Here is a 21,210-nt window from a genome sequence, read left to right as displayed (position 1 = left end):
CACCCTACCTTTCATCGTTGGCTATATTGTTCACATCTTACCTGTCGCCGTGTACAAACGACTGCGATGAGCTGCTGTTTGCGGTCCGAGAGTTTGCGTTACGCTGGCCCGAAGTATATTCATGCAAAGTAGAGAACGCACTGTTCGTAACTTTTTCTTTATTTACATGCTACAGCAACCAGCTCTATAAAAACAACTCGACAAGTGTACAACGGTACGACACAGCTTCACCATGAAGGAACGTCGTCGACCCCATCAGCTCCACAAGTCGCATGTAAAAATCTTAAATCCCAAGTTCAACAATTCATCTTCACTCTTGACAAACATGCTGCTGTGGTATGCGACCACAGCGTAAACAGCGGAAAGATAAAATTAAAATAAATGCACGTCTGCTCATAATGCCAGCAACTAAATTCAGGTAACAGATGCGAAGGTGCATGTCAAATACTGCAAAATCATGGCACAATTAAGGATGCGACATACATACTGAAATGTGCATCTATGGAAGAGTGCAACACATTTTACGAACTATACACAGAGGTACACATTAGTGAACCACTTCAAATAGTACAGTACGGCAGGCATTCTTTTCCTTGTCCAAGTGAATGCTAGCTGCCAGCATGGTTGAGAATAATCCAAGCAACAAGATACAAAAGAACAGCAGTACGTATACGGACATAAAAATATTTACAATCTGCAGAGTATAAGCCCAAAAACAAAAGCATACATGCATAATAATGTATTCACTCAGCACAGAAATGCCACTTTGCGAAAGACTAGCAATGTGAGGCTTCCCACAATTTCCGACAGCAACCAAGCTGCATACAAAGAGCACAAGTTGTGTAGTAGTTCCCATATCACATGAACAAAAGCTTAAATACATTCAAGTACAAGCTGCAGGCTCTAGGAGCATTTCAGGCTGCAGTGAATAAAAGAAGCGAAAGATGCGTACACTGTGCCCTCTTACCATCCCAAAACCACACACATTTTCGTGATGCAACGCCGTTCCATCATCTGCAAAGTATATATGGTACACATCCACTCCTCATACCTCTAAAGGTGTCCTACCTATGAGGTTAACATTGAGGCACAAGAAGTGAATTGAGAATTCTCACCTGAAAGATAAAGACGATATAAGATCAACTTAAACAAAAGAGAAGCTCTTGCATTCGGCAATCTACAATCCAGTAAGTTATTACTGCTGTCGAGTTAAGATTGGTTACGTATGCACGTAAGCTGAGTGTAAGCAAGATGCAATGCTAGAGGCGAGTGTTTTGGAGGCAAAAACAGCAGTATATTAAAAGAATAATTAGAAAGTGAATGCTAGTAATAAGACTTCACCATCTACAAACACTCCCAATCTTGAAGAGCTATCAATGCATTTTAACGTGCAAAACTGCGCAGCTATAGTAACAGCAATGGCCACAATGCACTGTTAAACAAATTTCTTTCGAAGGCCACCCCCCATAGCAGGCTTGCAAACAAAATCAAATCTAGAATGAATAACAGAAGTTCATTTGCAATACAAGTGCTCTAAACAATTGTGTATAAAAAAACAACATTTGACTCGTAACAAATTAATTTGTTGAACGTGACAGTTATAAATAAAATTGCCACAACCACATGATGCGACATCAGCACCAATTAAAATACGGGTGCTCAAGTGCTCATTCAACCAAAAAAGGGGCAAACGAGAGTTACTATCCACTGCACAAGACATTGAGCCTTTGCTTCGGTGCTAAAGCAAGAGTGATCTCAAGCATTACAAAAAACTGAAACAACTGGCATAAAATAAAAGCAAGTCAGCTTTAATAAAGGTTATTACCGCTCTCCTATTCTGTATAAAAACAGCGATAATTTTCCGGTTTCTTCACACTATCTATTATGCGACAAGGGAGCCACTGTGTCCTCCAGTCAAAAGTAGTGTGCACGGATAGGAGGATTTTTTACAAACATTTGCACAGAGAATCACCCTACATTACATAAAGTTTGCGAGCTGAGACTTAGTACTTTGAGATTTGTGATCTCAACCTGCTGAAGCTTTTCACGTAAACCATGGAAAGCAGACCCAAGTTTTTCTTTGAAGCTACAGTTTAGTTGTTCTTGACCTCTGTAGATGTGCTTTTATGCAGGTAGGCCCCTGTGATATGCAGTGCGTCGTAGATATTTGTACTGCCACTCAGGATGAACTACGGTACAGGCTCGACATCTTTTAAAGTGTACTTCGAGACAGACAAAGCAAGATAAGTACTTGGGCTTGACAACATCAACTAGCAGTAGATGACCTTATTTAACGAGCTTTTCAACAAAATCTCACACAGCGTACGCTGCTCTGTAAAACCACAATCGACAAGTGATGAAAGACTACCAAAATTGTCCCACTTTCTCAGATGCTATGCAAACTAGTCGGCTAAGTTAGGATGTAATTGTACATAAATACCACTTTATCAAGGTTTACGTACGCATAGGCTGACAGCAATTGTATGTGAAATGGCCAGCTGCCTTCTCTTCTTCAAGAGCTCCCAGCTACAGCTATATTTAAGAGGCCAACTGGAACAAAGCTTTGAACTGCGTAAAAGGCGTAGTTTCAGACTCCGTGCAAAATTTTACATTTCAAATAACGAGTGGATGTCCCATGAAAAGAAATAGAAATAGTTGGTTTTTGATACCAAAGTAAGGGGGGAGGGAGGCATCAATAGGTATAAACAGAATGTTGCGAACCAGTGCAGCTTCTTTGTGTGACCTCAGAGATTTGGCGGTGCCAGCGGCACGCTGAAAATCTCGGAGGCCATGCTTCCGGGCTTTTGTCATATCAGCTAACCACATGTCATAACCTAAAGTACTATTTAAAGGCTGTTCATAAGAAAGCTATACAGTTGCAAGCTTTTCAGCATTTCCAAAGTCGCTTCAATGTACACCAATTTGTAGGCAATTTAGCCAAATTGAAATATTCATTGCAGTTGGCCTCTAAATTACCACGTCCTTCCAGCACGCATCAACTGTAGCCTAGCTATGGCAACTGCCTGTAGGTTGATCAACTGCTTGTTGAGAGATAACACTATATATTTGCACTATCAGAAGCATACTTTCTGCTTTGAAAATGTGCCCATTTTCTCACGCTGTAATGTGGTTGCAGCACACCTTGCTCCTCGCACAACAGCAGTGGATGGCATAACAGGCATTTGTATCTAGAAACTACGGGTCAGCAGTGTGTGCTAATGCATTTCCGTGCAACTCGCACAAGCAGGATGCTGCAACTGCATGGCAACACATCAGTACAAGTGCAAGCATGTAAAAAAAAGAGCATGTGCAACATTCTGTGCAATGACATATTTGTGTCCAAAGCACAAAAACCAGCGGCCCAGTCGTATACATAAGTGATTCCTCGAAATGCCACAACGTGCCGTTCTATGCTCCAGAGCTAAAGTTCCAAGATCCTAAAGTCATATGTGAACCTGAAGATTTCTTTTTTAGAATGCTAGCGCATATTCTGTAATTTCAGACTCCTATGGCCTCCCTAAGTGAGAGAATAGCTTGCAGTTGCAGTTAGCAGTACAGATATACAACAGTGAAGCACAGAGTAACAGTCAAAGCTGACACTGCACGTGCTACGAAGTGTACAGTTGCTACAAGTACCATCATTCAGCAATAACATTCACTTCCCAGTTCGTTTCTTGCACGCTCATTGTATGTCACCTCCTAACTCTGCAAACTCTAAACTTCAAATACTTTGTCTACATTCACAAAGTACACAGCCATGACTGGCATCACACGAACTGCTACCGCCCACAGCCTGCTCGACAAGACCATTGCACTTGCAAGTTCTTTCAATAAGCATTGTGTGTCACCCTGCCATCCCTTATGAGGAACACGACCATGTGTTAGTTTATCATTCAAAACTATTGCGCTCACTGAAACTTCGTTCACAGCTTGGCTCATTTGTGCCCGAACTGGGGCTCTATTCTCCACACAATTTATAAAACGTAATTTCTTCATTAGCAGCAAACATGCCTTAAACAAGTACGTAGTCATCAACTGTTAATGGCAAATGGGGTGTTTTCCCCTTGCATGTTTTGCACAGAAGCATGATTGCAGTGTGAAGTTACCATGCATAATAGTAATGCATATATTTGTGCTGGTTTCAGTGAAAATCTTTTTTGCAGCATTTGTTTGGTCACAGTGACCATCATGCTGAGCTTTAGCTACTTTAGTGGTAAAAAGACGTGCCAGCTGTCTCCTCAGATTCTACAAAATCAAGCCATAAAGAAGCACGAAGCACTGCACATTACGTTCATGTTTAAACCTGTAAACTTCAATAAGAAAGTACACGCCCTTACAAAATACAGAATTCATTCTGTATCTATGAAGATATGGCTGGCAGATCAGGTAGAAAGGAAAAGACTTTTCAAGGACGGCAAAATCAATAAATTGGATCCACCTCAGAGCAGAACAGGATCTTTTGTTATGCACAGATAATCATACTTATACCCCAGCCACACGGGGCACTTTTGATCCCGATCAAGCCTGATAGGGATCGAATTTCTCTTCTGCAGCTCCCTTCTGCAGCAAGCACAAAATAGCCATACACGATCATGTAATTTGATGTCAATAAACTCAATCACGATCGAAAGTTCCCTGTGTAACTGGGATATTAACATATTTGCACGAACACAACAAAATCTTTTTTCTGAATTGCTGGCCTCAGAACACACCTCGCGTTACATTCAGGTTCATGGTACAAATATAAAGTTTTTTTTAAATTTTCTTTTCTTTAGCGTTTCAAACTGCAATGAGCTAAACCAACAGGCACCACCACAACTGCCACTGCATATGCAGCCCTCCCACACGTGCCACCAATGCCAGGAGTTGCCACTATGCATTTCAAAATCTTTCTTCTCCCGATTTAGAAGTCTGTTAGTACTGCACCAATGTGGTCACTGTGTACAAATCCCAACTTCGAGCAAGGCAACTGGCACCGGTGTGCAATCGCGTCAAGCCAGTGGTCTTTGAAGTCATGCGGTGGAAGACCGTGCAATCTATGAAAGGCTTTGTCGTGTTCAATAGTGTCAAGGGCATTTCTGAAGTCCTGCGTTTCCAGTAACCTTGGTGCATGTCAGCAGCTGTCTTTTCACTTTGTTTTTCGACGGCAGTTAGCTGTAACAATGCATAAACCCTTGTGGCCATCCACTTCTACACGTCATTGCCCATTTCACTACGACATTATTCCCATTATAATCGTAATACAGTCGACTTTCGTTAATTCAACCCTGATGCAATTGACGAAATTTATCGAAATATTGGGCAGGTCGAATTGAACAAGATGCAGAAAAAACGCCAAAACACCACCAATTCATTTGGCAGTATTTGCTCGATTATTACATGTCCCAAATCAGACGCACACCCATTTTCTATGTGTCTAACGTAGAAAACTAGCCTATAAATGGCATTAAAGCTCCTAGACAAAGTAGAAATCTAACATATACCCCATTTTCTTGAGAAAAAGTGGGCAAGGGTCTAATATGTGTTGCACAACGGCCACATTTGTTCTTTTTTATTAAAGTCTGCTTCACTGCCAATTTTGAAATCATCTAGCTTTACCACGCCCGTGTTATTCGGTAAAGCATCCGAATGCCACGAAGGTGGTTTTGGTTTGGTATCGACTGCACCACGCAAGCAATTTTTGCACCAACTTTCTGGAAAAAAAAAAGAAGGATGCGCATTAGAATCCGGTAAATACCGTAACCAGACATTGTGATCTACGGCTATGGTTTGAAAATCTTCCTGGGGAGGGCCAAAAATGTGTTCTGTGGCATGTGGTCCCACGTTCACTGTCGTCTAAGCTCTGCCAAGGCAGACACTGCCACTGGGAGTCGGGCACTGGGAGTCAGTCAGACACTGGGAGTCGGGCACGTGCATGCTGACTGGTCAGGTTCAGATTATCCAGCAAAGGCTAATCTTAGGATCAAAATAACGAAAGTATGGGCTCATATAAATGCATAGGCACTGGCTGGGATCTCTGGTCAGGATCAAATTAACTGAAAAATCGAATTAAGTGAAGTCTACTGTATAATATTTTTTCTTGTTCTGAGAGATCAAGAGTCCCCTCTCACATTACAGTTGTGCCTGCATTGTTTACGTGCAAATATGGTACATCATCCTAAAAAAATTGAGGAAAAAATAAACTAAGCTTACTTTGTGCTGTGATTTAAAGGTAACAGAGAAATGCGTGTTGGAAAGAGCTCTATTAAAGCCTTTCTATAGTCAGTGTGTTGACCATGTTCTGAGGAAGCTTCAGGCCTACCTGTATTGGTATTGCACGCTCCGTGTGCTTACAAGCAGCATAATTTATGTAAAGAATTACCCCCTCCCTCTCCCTTAAAAAAACTACCTCTATTCCGTGTTCGAATCTCGTGCATTTTTGAGAGTCTACAGTGACCCTACCAATGCTGCTTTCAGGCCCTAGCCAGAATATGTGGCCTTATCACAACCGACAGTTTCTTTTGACAGTGCCGTCATAAGGATGAGCCTGGCTGCTGCAATCACTTTACATTGCACATTGAGCTCACATAGGGCAGGGAATGCGCTGTTTTCTTTTTTTAAAGCACTCTATAGCACAGTTATACAATTGAATCTAGGAATTAATGCTGAATTTCTCATTACCGCTCTTACACTAATCCGATAAGTATAGTCAACTAAGTATGCAACATATTCAAGTTGCTGCTGTTCATCAAATTAGCATGGGACTAAGCCTACTACCACCAGGAGCAAGCCAATGAGTGCATGCTGTACCACCATGAACAAGCGTGTATGCTGTGAAGACATTCCAAGAGACTCGCAACCACCATACTTGTTTGATAGTTCGCATATTTGAGAACAAAAGGTGGGCGACATTCTCACGTTCCAAATTTGGTTGCAGAGCCCCAGAAATGCAGCAGTGCCTTGACCACAGAGAGAGGTGCTAAGTGCAGTCACAATTGCAGAATCTGTTTCCTCTACGGAATGTATTCAATGCCATTCATTGCAGTTCCAGGTACACAAAAAAGATGAGCCCATAACAGAATGCTTCTCAGACACGTGCCTCCATGTGCGTGAAGACAGTTTTGACAAGCGATTTTGTTTCGTTTCGTTTGCTTGTTCGCTTTTTCTTTTCTTTTTGTCACACCGAACTAAAGTTACAAGCTGTGTAGTGATGAACCTTCCATAAATCCCCCATCCAATCTCTTCACTTGGGGCGTTCTTTCAGTGATGAATACTCAGCCCATCAACTTTAGCGTATTTTCTGAACACCTAAAATACTTTCATTCACACTGGAGAAAAAAGGGGGAGGGAGGACCTTTTGCTTCAACTAAACCACACAGTGGTGCCACAGGTGCACACTCAAAATGCCCATGATATCTAAAGCTGTTTTATCATGTGCAGGAGGTTGGCCAAGAAGTTCAATTTTCTTCCCCAGCTAACAAAAGAAAGCTGAGCCACACTAAATGCAGTGGTGTCATGTAGCTAATTGCAGCAGTAACACTGATGGTTGCATTTCTTTCCTTATGTACAATGGCCCAACTGAAGTGGTCAGCACTGGTTTCCAAGCACTCAGGGTGCTATTACCATAGAGCAGAGCTGTCCTTCTGACAGCAATGTCCAGAACCAGATGGCACAGAGCGGCTGGTACGTAAGGGCAGTTGCCATAATTGAAAAGCTCACCTTATATTTATATAACACAGGGCACAGGTCTCCTCTTACTTATTCACACCACGCAGCTTTTGCCCTGAGAAACCACACACTCTTCCTGGCAGTACTGAGGGGTACAGTGACACAGCCAAGTTCACGATGCGCCTACATTCAAGATCTACACTTACTCTTACACTTGCAATTATACCACACCCACACTTGCAGAACCCTATTCCTATGTACAAAATAAACTACGGGTCCAATGCCCCTTTTCCTAAGCTTCCATCAGCCTTTGTACAGGCAGAAAGTGACCCAGTCCACCTCAAAAATTCCATAGCCAGCATCTGTGTGACCAGAGCAGACGTCAAGCTGTGTACTGGTACCCCCACTGTATCCGCGGCTCTACGAAGCAGAGGAGGGTGTGGAAGTCTACCACACTCGCCTTCCTTAGCTTAGTGTTGTCGCATGCACGATGGCTATGGAACTTTCAAGGTTACTGGTACAATGCTGCAGCCACACTCGTGCCATGCACTGTGTACCACCAAGAATTGGTACCACTGCAGTACCAAAGCCACTGGTACCAATATCATACACATGTGGGGCAGCTACACTGGTGATCACAGCACTGTGTACCTTGCATCGGTACAATAGGTATTGGTACCATCATAGTACCGGCACCACTGATACCAATATCATACTCTGCAGGCAGGGTGTGCTACATGGGTGATCACAGCACTGTGTACAAGGTACCAGTACTACTGCAGTACCAATACCAGTATCATACACTGCATGCAAAGCATGCTACACTGGCAATCACAAGCAGACATCTGGAAAGAATATCCCTGTCCTTGCAGGTCAGACAACATAGCCAGCCGAGCGCGATCAGGAGGTTAACCAGCCCCAGAGTAAAAGATGTAATGCGAGCAGGACAAACACAACGAGGACCACGGGTGTGACGTCGTTGCGCTGGCTTAGCCGGTGTTCAAGCTGCCGCTGCTGCAGCAGCACATGCTCAAGGTGTCGCTGTAACGTGTTCAGGGTGGTGTTTGCCTCCTCCAGGGAGCGCTGCAGAGGAGCCAGGGCGGGACCCAGGGATTGAGATATGGAGCTGCCCGACAGCACTGCTCGGCTTGGCTGCAGACCCAACCGTGCTGCTACCCCTTTGCCTGCCTCTGCTGCCAGCGCTGGCCATGCGAGGAAGATAATGATAAAGTGAGAATTGACAAAATCATTTGCTTTTATCATGTACAGTACACTGTAAAAATAGTGCTAAAACTAATTAAATGTAAAGCACCACCTGTTAGGGCACACTGAACAGATGTTAGTGGTTTGATTAAATGGACCCTGTAACGATTTCGATGATACTGTACAAACATACAGAGTCATCAGGGTAGGTCCTTCTGATCATTAACCGACACATTTAAGCACTCCACATAAAGCTGGTAATTTATTATAAGGTTTTAAGAATGTGCATAGCTATCAATTGAGGCAGTGGCTTCCTTGAGTTTTCAGCCGCCCCCTCACAATTGTTGTAGTCAGCCCAATTGACGTCAGCCGGGCAAGCTATTTGATTAGCTATGCAGGTCACGTCAATTATCATTTTTTCAAATTATGATCAGCAAATGTGGTTGGTAATAGTTGGAATATTGGCTAATTTGTTTATATAAAAAAAAGTAACAGAAAGAGAATACACAGCGATACTTTATCACTACACTCAAGCACTTCCAGCACCCAGCAGATGTCGCCTGCTTGTGTTACAAGTTCTGTGCGTTCATGCGAGGCGCGTCTGGGTTGGTCTCGTGCTTTCTTTTTGAGAGCACAATCGATCGCCCTTGTTACGTTGTGGGCTGCAAATTTAGCGATCAGCGACATTTCAAGCTGCAACATTGTGTTCCTCTGCAAAGAAACATGTGGGCAAACATGTTGTGAGCAAGAAACATGTGTGCCGGCAGCCCGGCAGCGCATCGGGCTGCCGGTATCCAATCGGCGGCAGCATCTACACCATTGCGACTGTCACTTCACGCCGGAAGATTACTACCACGATAGAGTGCTTTAGCACGTCCGGTATTCGGGTAAATGCAAGTGTAAGCTGACTGGGTGTTTTACCAGATGAGTGAAGGTGCAAATGTGAACGGCCTGCATGGTGCAGCCATCTGATGGCGCACAGCTTAACCAGACAAACACAGACTAATATAGCAGTAACCAAATGTATTCTACTTTGCTGCTGGTGTAAATTTTCAGCAGGAGCACAATTGTGAACACATTGTCTCTTTAAATGTTTAAATTTTTTGCACTTGGTTACAGCAGTAGTAGCTCTGTGTTTGGCTGGTTAAGCTCTGCACCATCAGGTGGCTGCACCGTGCAGGCTGCTGACGTTTACGCTAAAGCCCCTTCATCAGAGCAGTAGTAATATGGAAGGCCTTTAGTTTACCACTTACAGTCATCCGTCAAAATACTCAGTTCACTTGCAGTTACCGGAATACCGGACATGCTCGGCGCTGCAACAAAACGCTCGCAACACAAGCTCCTTGCGTAGTTTTCACAGGGGTTTGACAGCCAGGCGGCTAGCGGAGAGGTTGGAGAGGCTTCATGGACTGGCTTTAAGACAACCGGAAGTAGCTGACATGATCTCAAGTCATGACACAGAGCCAGTGAAGGCAGAGCTTAGGCCCGGTCACTTGGTGAACGAGTTGAGAAAAAAGCATAGCTAGGGAGGAGGGTAACTTGTAATCGTCTGTAGCTCTTTTAGTATGATCACTTCACTTAAATTGCGGCGATAATGTAAAACTGCAGTTGTACCCCGTGTGTCTACAAAAATTGTTCCAAACTATTTCAAGGACCCTTTAAGCAATTCAACATATTCAACAACTTTTGTGGCGAGGGGAAGCAAAAAACTCTAGGTCCGACGTGGCACCTTCAACGTTTCTCTAAACAAACGTTTCTCTAAACAAACTTCTGTTATTTCAACACAGCCTCCTCTGTGCCTGGTAAAGTTAGAATCTATTCCAACAGTGCCTGAGGAGTTGAATAAAATGAGTAGTCAGAGTGCCAATCATTAAAGACAAATTCACGCTGGGAAATAACTGACCCGAGCATTACAGTCTATTTATTGCACACAGTTATGAATTAATTCCAAACAAGATTTAGGGCCACCAGCCTTGTTGCCTTTATGTTAAGAAAAAAGAAAGAGAAAAAGAAACACACACAGAAAGAGAACAGCACCAGGCTGTCACAAGGTGCAGATATTTTACTGACATGCAGGGATGTAGCTGGAGAATAATTCAACACCAGCTGGTTGATCCTGTGAATGTAATAGGAGCTATTATTGGTATCAGCATGGTAGTTTACTGAGCACACCTCTTCTGAGTGTAAAACACTCTATTCACACCCAGAACACATATGTGCCACATCATTACTGTCGGTGCGACGTCACTGCAGTTATGACAACATGGTGATTCAAGGACACATAGGAACTTTCACAAGAACACCAGCCACGTCTCTGCACAGCATACATGAAACTGAAACAAGGCCACAGCCTTCTGTGACATGTGATTTCACTAAGCTATGTACCGCATTTATTCGCATAATGATCACACGTTTTTTTCCAGAATCATTTTAACAATGTTGCGGGGTGCATTTATTATGCGAGGTAAAATTTTGAGTGTTTATTTTCCATGGCCACCTCTAACAGGTAGGAGGCACGGTACGATTCAGCGTCCAACATGGTGTCCGACACGGCATCCGAAGTGCCAGAATGGCATGCGGATTCGACACATTTTGCCGTGCCGCAGCGCCTGATCGGACACCTGTTGTACACAGGCATTTGATCTGCAACTACAGCATGGCAAGGCGCCGTAGTTTCAGGATCGTCGGATGCTATATCGAATACCAAATTGTACCGTGTGCCTCCTACGTTTGTCACACATCGGGCTACCGATCTGGCACTATGGCACAGTCAAACGCCTTAGATCTAGCTGCCATTCTGGCATGTCGGACACCGTATCGAACACCAAATTGCATTGTGTGTTTCCTTTGGGAAACTTCAGGGTACAAACATTATGCAAGAAAAAAGAAAAAAAAACTCACTTTATGATTCAAAAAGTGGGGAGGTATGTTCATTATGTCAGTAAATACAGTACAAATATCTGTCAGTACTGTGGGGTCACACCACATATGCCACTGCACGTGACAAGAGGCAAGCCGACCCCTTCATTAATAGTCAAACCTCGTTATAATGAATTATTGGATATAACGAAGTAAATACAAGATGTTTCTCACCAACACCAGTGTTCAGCAAATGTATGCTTAAAGCTATGGGTGTGCAAATAATGAATATCATCGAATCGAATCAAACTATGAACGTTTGAATAATCCTATTCGCAAATTGAATATTGACTGTTCAATTTTTCGAATACTCAGTATATTCAAGGTAGGGACCGGCGCAGTGCCACATGTCGCGTGCACTAAGAATGCCATCGTGCACGATGCCTCCCAAGTGAGCGTTTCATTTGGTTTTCGGTGAAAAAAGGAATGCAGAGTGCGCCACGGACAGCGCTTGCCTTCTGCCCCAACTGTATGCAGGGAGTACGTCTCAGATGACATAGCAAGTCAAGTGCTTCAGCAATTTTAATATTGCGAGCCCTGTGCTAGGGCACCCACCTTCGCTGTCAGTGGAATCACAGGAGAAGCAGGCGCCTCGCTCAGCCGAGGAGCTGCCACTGTGGAGATGTCCAACAGCGACTTTCTTCTTTCTATCTTTCTTGGAACTCGCAGAAGCTGAGCCCGGTTGTTGCTGCTGGTGCCTGTGGTGGTGATGGTGGCGATGAGTGAGGTGAGCAGCCACCTGCCGCGGGCTCGAGTGCAAGATGCGCCTGCGCAGGCCACCCTGACTCTCAGGAGGGCTCCCCTCAATGCTGACGAGACTGCCCCCCGAGGGCACGATGGGTGTCTGATGTCGAGTCTTGCTCTGAATCACTCCGTTCCGCTCAAACTGAACAACGTCATTTCGAGGGTCCCATGGGCGGGAGCTGAACATGGGAAACGAAAATGAAAGAATTAAGCAACAGCCACGCCCAAGAGTGATTGCTTTCAGTGACACCTTCACAGTCACGTGACATGTCAGCGCATCGAGGGATGTCACAATGAGCCTCTTTGATTTGTCATCCCGGACCTTCAAGGACTGCCCAAGGCACTGCTTCCAGCCAATGAGTATTGGCGTATGCAATGTCTAAGACATTCTTGGGCTGTCTGGTATGACATAGTGAAGAAACCCAGTGTTTTAACTGCCAGTAATGTCAATCGGGGCTTACTCGGCGTGCTTGTAGAGGTAGTCACCCGTGAGCAGGTCCTGGATGAAGAAGCGGGGCATCCAAGCTTCCATGCGTGCTTGTCTCTCCTTGGTGCTTCTGCGCTGCGCCTCTTCCAGGATAGTCTTCTCCTCAGTGGCTGCCACCTGGTCCCCACGTACTATGGCTGCCGACACGTGCTGCCACAGCCTGCATTGTGCACACATCAAATGCATCACTGCCGAGACCTCAAACGCTTCACATCCACAGCTTTGTCAATGAATTAACAGATGTGTCAATACGAGCTGTAAGCGAACCTTTAAACATTTTCACATGCTCGCACAGCACAACACTCCATGCCCCTAAAGAAGTGCCAGCACAGCAAGCCTGACATGGCATCATGAGTAAATACTTGGCAGCCAAAGACGAAATGCACATAAGGAACACCTGGATGAGTGCTGACTCTTAACTGCTTAATAACTATACAATAGAACATTGTTCATATGTTCTGAAAAAGAATGCATGAAAAAAAACTTGATACATGGGAAAATGTATAATCCGAAGTCCTGAAAGAAATTCGTCACACTCTCCTGTAGCTGTCATCTGCATTGTAAGGCAAAGCATTGCATAAATCATTGCACCACGAGACGAGATGCTGACATGCCCTGATGGGTTTCTTTTTTGCAGCTTCGGCAAGCTTCTTGAGTTTGGCTCGATTCAGCAGCTTCGTGAGGCAGATAATTTGAGTGAGAAGTTCTGGTGTGCCCACTTGGAGAGAATTGTTGCAGCACGGGACGCCGACTCTTGTGGTGTCTGAGCGACCCAAGACACGAATTGTTGTTTTAAGACAGCAATGGGAAACCAAAATGAAATACAGCTAGAATACAATGCGATGATGCCAAAACAGCGAAACATGATGCTCACTTTATGCTTCCTGCAACAGTGAATGACAGCGTGTTTGGGTTAATGTCTACTAAGAGCGTGTAATAACCTTCCATCAGACACTACATGTGATGTGAAACAGATAGGTAAAGATGTTTATCGCAATCGGTTGGCTGCAATAGCTGTGAATGGCAATGTGTGACGGCCCGCGAGGAGATTTGTTGGTATCAGAATAGGAAACCAAGTGCATGGCAACATTTTCACTTAACATGGGTTGGCGATTACTGCAGGGAAGCTGCTGTTGCGGGTGCCTACTGCTCTTTATTAGGAATGCCTCACACCTTTTCTTGTTTACATGGGTTCTAGTAGATGGAAAAAGTATCGTACAGTTGCAGTTCGGCAATATACTGAACATTGGTGCTAAAATATGTTTTCCGAGAACATGTCAGCCAGTAAAGAAGAACTATATCGGGTCATTTTTTTGCATTCTTGAATGCGAATGTTAGCGCTGGGAAACTGTATGACATGGGATCGTATCAACAAGTTTCTACTGTAGTCGGTGGCAGGCCAAGAATGCAGCAGCAACGGGAACATACTTGCATGAGGCAGTGAACTGACCAACGTTATATTTTCCCTCTCCTTCATTATCCTTCGTATTTTCCCACCTTCATTTTGCTCAAGCACTTCCGTTATCGTGAACGTCCTCCCTCAAGCACTTCTTTATCGTGAACCTCCTTGCCCTGATGGAGGAGGTTCATGATATAACAGAGGAGTGCGAGTGACACTCATGCCTCCGAAGAGATCAACTGGGTCATGTGGCAATTTGTGGCGCAGAATCACATAAGGAAAAGGAGGCGGAGGGTTTAGGAGCTTTCTGTCGAAAGGGTTCTTTGGACAGGCCTGGAACATGTACGGCTTCATGCCGTGTCAACGATATCACCACATCGTAATATGAAGCGAAACGAGCCACACTTTCACGTCCACTCCATCTGCGCGGCTGATAGTGTCGCCTGCAACAAGACGACGCTCTCATGAAAAGCGCCGGCAGCAGGGAGCGAATGCATCTCTGAAACTTGAGGTTATGCAACCTCCAGTACTAAATGCGTGGGAAGAGAGTGCACATGACACCATGTCATCTCAGCTCGCCCACTCCTTTTGCACATGCGGCAGATTACCTCTAAAACAGGGCACGCGCGGGCCGCACATGCACTCTGCCGCGCTGACAACCATGCATATATACGATTGTGCTAGATAAGAAGGTACGCGTGTCAACCTGCGTGCTAGCCTGTCGACCAATTCTTCCCCTGTCGCCCCTCCCTTAGCACGTGCTTGATTGCACTGCCGCAAGCTCGCTCTTCTCCTCCCCTTTCACTTTGCTCATGCAGAAAGACTGTGCTCATCAAGTCACCATCCCTCTCGGCTCACTCTCACAAGATTTCACTTGCAACCAAAGCATACAGTGCACATGACGTGATAGGATCTTATCACACTTGGACTTTATACGAAGCATGATGTTGCGGTGGTCTGTGTTGCTCTTGCAACGTAATTTGAGAGGTGCATTAGCGAGCAGCAGCGTGTAATTTGACCATCTGCATCCACAGAAGTTTCCATTTATTGTCTCTGTATTTCTTCACGGTGGCAGTGAAATTTCATTATACGTATTGAAATTGTGCATAAACACTTCGTTATATTGAGATTCTAAGTGCAGGATGTTCTATGGCCAGGAAGTTATTAAAAGTTAAATACTTCGCTACATTGAGAATTTTGTTATACTGAGGTTCGTTATATCAAGGTTCAACTGTATTACCAGTAGCACAGCATCTCCAAAACAGTTCTCAAATAGTTGCTGCTTTCAACTTATGGACTGATTATCACTGCACATCATACCTCAGGAGGTTTTCTTCTTTTCCGTAATCAACATTGCAGTCGTCATTATCAGCAGCAGCAGCAGCCTGTTTAATGTCCACTGCAGGATGTAGGCCTCTCCCATCGATCTGGGATTACCCTGTCTTGCATCAGCTGACCCCATCCTATGCCTGAAAATTCCTTTATCTCATGAGACCATCTAGTTGTTTGCCATCCTTGGCTGCATTTTCCTTCCCTTGGCACTCAAACTCTTACTTTAATAAGACCACCACTTATATATCTGCTCTACACATCGGATGGCATGGCCAGCTGTCACGTGCAAGTGGAAAGGCTTCATCAAGGATGCCTCCGCCACCCCAACTCTACGACCGTGGCACAAAACACCGGTGTATACAGTCGCCGACTAATAATTCGGACATACTCGATTATTTGAACACTGCCACTGGCCCCTGTCAGGATTGGGGGCTCAATCCCATCGCTCGAGATCCGTTGCCAAGATTGGAGTCCGGCATGAATTCGAAGGTAGCTGGCCCATGCCGTCGTCCAACTTAAACACGCTGAGGACGTTGATGAAGGGAACTGCTTCTCATCGAGAACGAGGAAAATGGGTTTATTTACAGAAATTAAATCAGTCTAACATGACCGCTTAAGAAAAAGAGTGTCAGTCCAACATGACTGCTCAAGAGAAAGTGTGTCAGTCCAACCTGACTGCACGAGAGAAGTGTGTCGAGCCTCTGCACAACAGCCGTTTTTAAACCCTCGGTCCTCCGGCGATGCAAGGCAGCGAAAGTTCGTTTCGTCATCGCAAAACTAGCCGCCTCCCGCGACAAGGTGACGCGCACACACACACACGCAAACACACAGGTGCGAAGGACTGGAGCCGACGACAGAGGGGAGTCGTTCCGGGAAGCTCGGAGACATTCTGGGTAGCTCGTTGTCCCGCCGCGGCTTGCTCATGCGTAGCGAAATCAGGTTCGCGCTGGGGACCTCGGGCACAATAGTTCGTCCGTCGAACCCGTTTCGTCACAACGGAGATGGGGCTCGTGGATGGAGGCGGTTTTCAGCACAAAGCCCACTTCTTCGAACGCAGTCTAGCTGCAGCGACGGAGAGTGGGGGATGCGCGCCTTGTCCCCCAGTCGTAATTGGGTGGCAATTTTTCCTTGCAGCTCGCCATTCTTAACAGCGCCTCCATGGCCCGAAAAATCTCGACTGTCTAGCGCTGACAACCGCTAGGCAGGAAGAGAACGGGAAGTGGTCAGGGGGGGATTGATGTCTTGGCTCGCAGCGACCACTTGTGTATTGATGTCACCGCCCCAAAACATCCAACAAGGACACGCAACTGCAAAATGAACCCCACAACACGGCTCTGCGCCGAGTTGACGTGCATTGGCTCTCACTTTAGACTCGCTAGGCTTCAAAAAAAAAAAAAAAAAAAACAGAAGTGCAGAAATAAAAAATGCTGCATTTCGCTATGCCAATTTCTGAAGCAAATTCCTGCAGACGAATTCAGCAATCATGGAGGGAATCCTGCTAAATGAGAGGGGATCTTCTTCGCTTAATAAAATTAGCACTAGTAACCCTAAAATTTAGGCGGGACCCTCAAACGCAGAATTCAAATTAGCCTGCTCAAACCATCCGCATTGCTATGCAACTTTCCCTTCTTATATCTAACGGAGAAGTTGTACTCTTGGAGAGTGAGGCTCCATCGGAGCAAGCGGCCATTTTTGTGTGACATTTGATTGAGCCATGTCAGAGGACAGTGGTCGGTCTCGAAGATGAACTTCGCTCCGTACAAGTAACACGACAACTTTTGTGCGGCCCAAACTAAACAAGCACATTCCTTCTCTGAAGCGCTGTAGGCTTCCTCTCTTACATTTAGTTTACGGCTGGCATAGAGGATAGGATGCTCCTCGTTATCGTCGCCGACCTGACTAAGTACCACGCCCATACCTCTGTCGCTTGCGTCGCATTGAACTATGAATTCCTTTGTGTAGTCTGGCGCGCGAAGCACAGGGCGAGAAACCAATAGCGTTTTCAAACTTTGGAAAGCGTTCTCTTTGTCCTTATCCCAGTGTACGTTACTCGGTGCTCCCTTTCGGAGGGCGTCTGTTAATGGACTTGCCATTTGCGAGTAATTCGGAATGTACCGTTGATAGTACCCCACAAGTCCCAAAAATGAACGAAGGTCCGTTTTCGTGCGCGGCTGAGAAAATCCTCCAATCGTAGCTATTTTCAGCTCCGCCGGCCGTCTCATGCCCTGACCGACAACATGGCCCAGATAAGTAACCTGCGAACAACCAAACCTACACTTTTCCGCTTTCATCGTCAAGCCGGCTTCCCTCAACCGTGAGAACACCTGTTTGAGGTGCGATACGTGTTGTTCCCAGCTGTCCGAAAAAATTGCCACATCATCAAGATAGGGCAAGGCGAACTCCTGCAAGTCTTTTAGGACAATATCCATTAACTTAGAGAAGCTAAACGGCGCGTTCTTCAGCCCGAAGCTGAGTGCGAGAGGGCGAAAAGTGCCTACAGGCGAGATGAATGCTGCATAGCGGCTGGCACTTTCGGAAAGGGGAACTTGCCACTACCCCCGCACGAGATCTATAGTTGAAATGTATTTAGCAGCGCTAACTCTTTCAATTCGTTCCTCAATGTTGGGTATCGGATACAGCTGATCCCTAGTGATGGCATTTAACTTCCTGTAGTCAACACACGGACGAGGGTCCTTGTTAGGGGTTTCTACCAGTATTAGCGGTGACGTGTAGTCACTCTCAGCGGGCTCAATAACTCCCAACTCTAGCATGCGCTGTATCTCTGCCTCCATAATCTCTCTCTGTCTTGGAGACACCCTGTAAGGCTTTGATCTTACTGGTTCGGTTGATGTCAGCTCAATTTCATGCGCTATCAGTTCGGTTCTACCCGGCCGATCGCTGAATCTGTCGAGATATTCCCCTAACACCTCTTTTAGCTCATCTAGCTGCTCGGGTCTTAGAGCGTGCGAGCTTACCGAGTGCTCGACTACTTCTTCTAGACCGATTTCAGAGTTGGAGGTCGCCCTATACTCCTTAAACTTGGTACTAATGCCATCCGGCTCTTTGATGGTATAGTTAACGACTCCGCTCCGCTCTACATACGGCTTCATCAAATTACAGTGATATATCCGCACTTCCTTCCTGCGACCGAGCATTCTCAAAGCATAGTTAGTGTCTGAAAGTTTGTGCAACACTTTAACGGGCCCGTCCCAGTGAACTTCAAGCTTGTTCTCTCTTGAAGGTTTGAGGATCATTACCTGGTCTCCGGCGTTAAACGTACGAAGCCTCGCATTCTTGTCGTAATAGAATTTGGCGTTCTTTTGAGCTACTCCCATGTTCTTTCCGACTAGTTCTTGGGTTGTGCTTAGCCGTTCCAGTAAATTTAGCACGTATTCAACCACTGTTGGACTCTCACCTCTTTCCTCCCACATCTCTCTTAACATTCTCAGTGGAGAATGGAGTGTCCTCCCATACACTAGTTCTGCTGGTGAGAACCCTGTCGCTTCATGTGGAACCGTTCGCAAAGCAAACAAAGTTGCCGGCAGACAGTTCTCCCAGTCCTCCTTATGCTCGTAACAGAGCGCACGCAAAACTCGCTTAAGCACCGAATGCCACCTCTCTACACTGTTTGACTGAGGGTGATAGACAGAACTGTGTATTAACTTTACCCCGCACTTTTGCAAGAATGTGGAAGTCAGTGCGCTCGTGAATACTGACCCTTGATCTGCCTGAATTTCGGCTGGAAACCCAACTCGTGCAAACACTGTCAAAAGCGCGTCTACTACTTCGGTTGAACTGAGCTCTCTCAAAGGGATTGCTTCTGGAAACTTGGTAGCCGGACACAGCATGGTAAACAAGTACCTGTAGCCCGATTTTGTTTTTGGAAGAGGAACTACCGTGTCTATCACAAGTTGTCTGAAAGGTTCTGTTATTAAGGGCACTACCTTTAGTGGAGCGTTCCATGTCTCTCCTGGTTTACCCGAGCGCTGGCAGGCGTCGCATGATCTTACAAAGTTTTCTACGTCTTTGAAATAACCAGGCCAGTAGTATTCCATATGCAATCTTTCCTTTGATTTGTTTATGCCTAGGTGGCCGGACCACCCATTTCCATGACAGAGACTCAAAAGGTCCTCCCTATACTTAGTAGGTACGACTAACTGATCTAAAATCCTACCCTTTCGATCTCTGTAGTGCCAATACAACAAACCTCCTCTCTCATGTATCGTCACGTTGCGCCTAGCAATGCCTTCTTTAGCTGTGTCATGTAATTTAGCCAAGCTCTCATCATTCTTTTGCTCAGCTGCCAGTGACTCTTTATCCACACGTAAGAGCTGATCAAAGTTCTTTGAGGCCGGTGATAATAACGACCCTGTCTCGCTTGTGAGTGCGTCAGCTTGCTCTTCCTGCAGGCTAGAACTTTGACACTCAAGTGCTACGCTCTCATTGAGCTGGTCAGCTGGCAGGCTCTCCTCAACTGTTCTTTTGTCCCTCGGGCCTAGCTCGGATTCGGGTATTGAAGTTATCCCCTTTTCTGCTTCCGCTGGAGGAGCTTGTGCATTTTCCACCGAAAGCGCCGCGATCTTACGAGCTTGGCCTCGGGTCAATGCTTGTACTATGCCCTCTCCCAGTTTGAGCCCTTTGTCAAACAATAACTGATTCGAACGATTCGAAAAGATGTAAGGATACTGCAGTGACAAAAATTTGGAAACTGCAGCCTCAGTCTCTAGCTCCCCGAATGGTCCATTGATTTTGACTTTGGCCATGGGCAGACACACGCTGTGTTCTTCTACAACCTGTTTTATCCATGCTACTTCTCCGGTGAAGTCATCTACCGTCACGTAAGACGGATGGATAATGTCCATCGTGGCGGCACTGTCTCTTAGCACTCGGCACGGTTTTTCATTAACTTGCAGGTCGTGAAGATATGGACTTAAAAGTTCCATATTCTCATCTTTTTTCTCCACGTAGGAGAAAACTACGCTAGACTTCTCGCAGTTTACAGCTATATGTCCCAGTTTGTGGCATTTGTAACAGCGCATTGGTCTAAAGGATTCGAATTTTCTTTTCTGTTCTTTTTGTGCGGTTTCTCCGTTAAGTTTCGCCTCGCTCTTTTCTGCGGGCTTTTCCGCCATGTCTACAGGCTCCGATCGTCTAGTCTGCGCACCCTTTTTGAACGGAAATGGTTTCCGCGGTCCATTTCGACCGTCCCAGTTTCCCTTTTCGGCGTTCAACTTTCTACGGGTTGCATACTCTTCGGCTAATTCAGTCGCCCTTTCCACAGTGTTTACATTACCTCTGTCTTGCACCCACAGTTTCACAGCTTGGGGGATGGTTTTGTAAAACTGTTCTAGACACATGCATTCAATGATCATGTCTCTGCTGTCATACGCTTCCGCGCTTTTAAGCCACTCGACTAGGTTGGCCTTTAAGCTATATGCAAACTCCGGATATCCCTCGCTATCTTTCTTGCCTGTGCTCC

General features: G+C 45.5%; 1 protein-coding gene across 6 annotated transcripts in view; it reads right to left on the bottom strand.

Annotated features, from left to right (window-relative positions):
- Positions 1–138: 138 nt before the first annotated feature.
- The window catches only part of Orp8 (Oxysterol-binding protein-related protein 8), a 137,504-nt gene continuing 116,432 nt past the window's right edge, over positions 139–21,210 (bottom strand). For all 6 annotated transcript variants that reach the window (XM_050184735.3, XM_050184738.3, XM_050184743.2 and 3 more), the window contains 3 exons: positions 12,975–13,160; positions 12,325–12,692; positions 139–8,849 (listed from right to left, as the gene is read on the bottom strand). In XM_050184735.3, the coding sequence (XP_050040692.1) occupies positions 8,548–8,849; positions 12,325–12,692; positions 12,975–13,160 (856 nt within the window). In that variant the 3' untranslated portion in view covers positions 139–8,547. The remainder of the gene's footprint in view (positions 8,850–12,324; positions 12,693–12,974; positions 13,161–21,210) is intronic.

The sequence above is a fragment of the Dermacentor andersoni genome, chromosome 4, assembly GCF_023375885.2.
Source record: "Dermacentor andersoni chromosome 4, qqDerAnde1_hic_scaffold, whole genome shotgun sequence".
In the NCBI taxonomy this organism is placed as follows: Eukaryota; Metazoa; Arthropoda; class Arachnida; order Ixodida; family Ixodidae; genus Dermacentor; species Dermacentor andersoni.
This window is presented reverse-complemented; position numbering and strand designations above follow the sequence as displayed.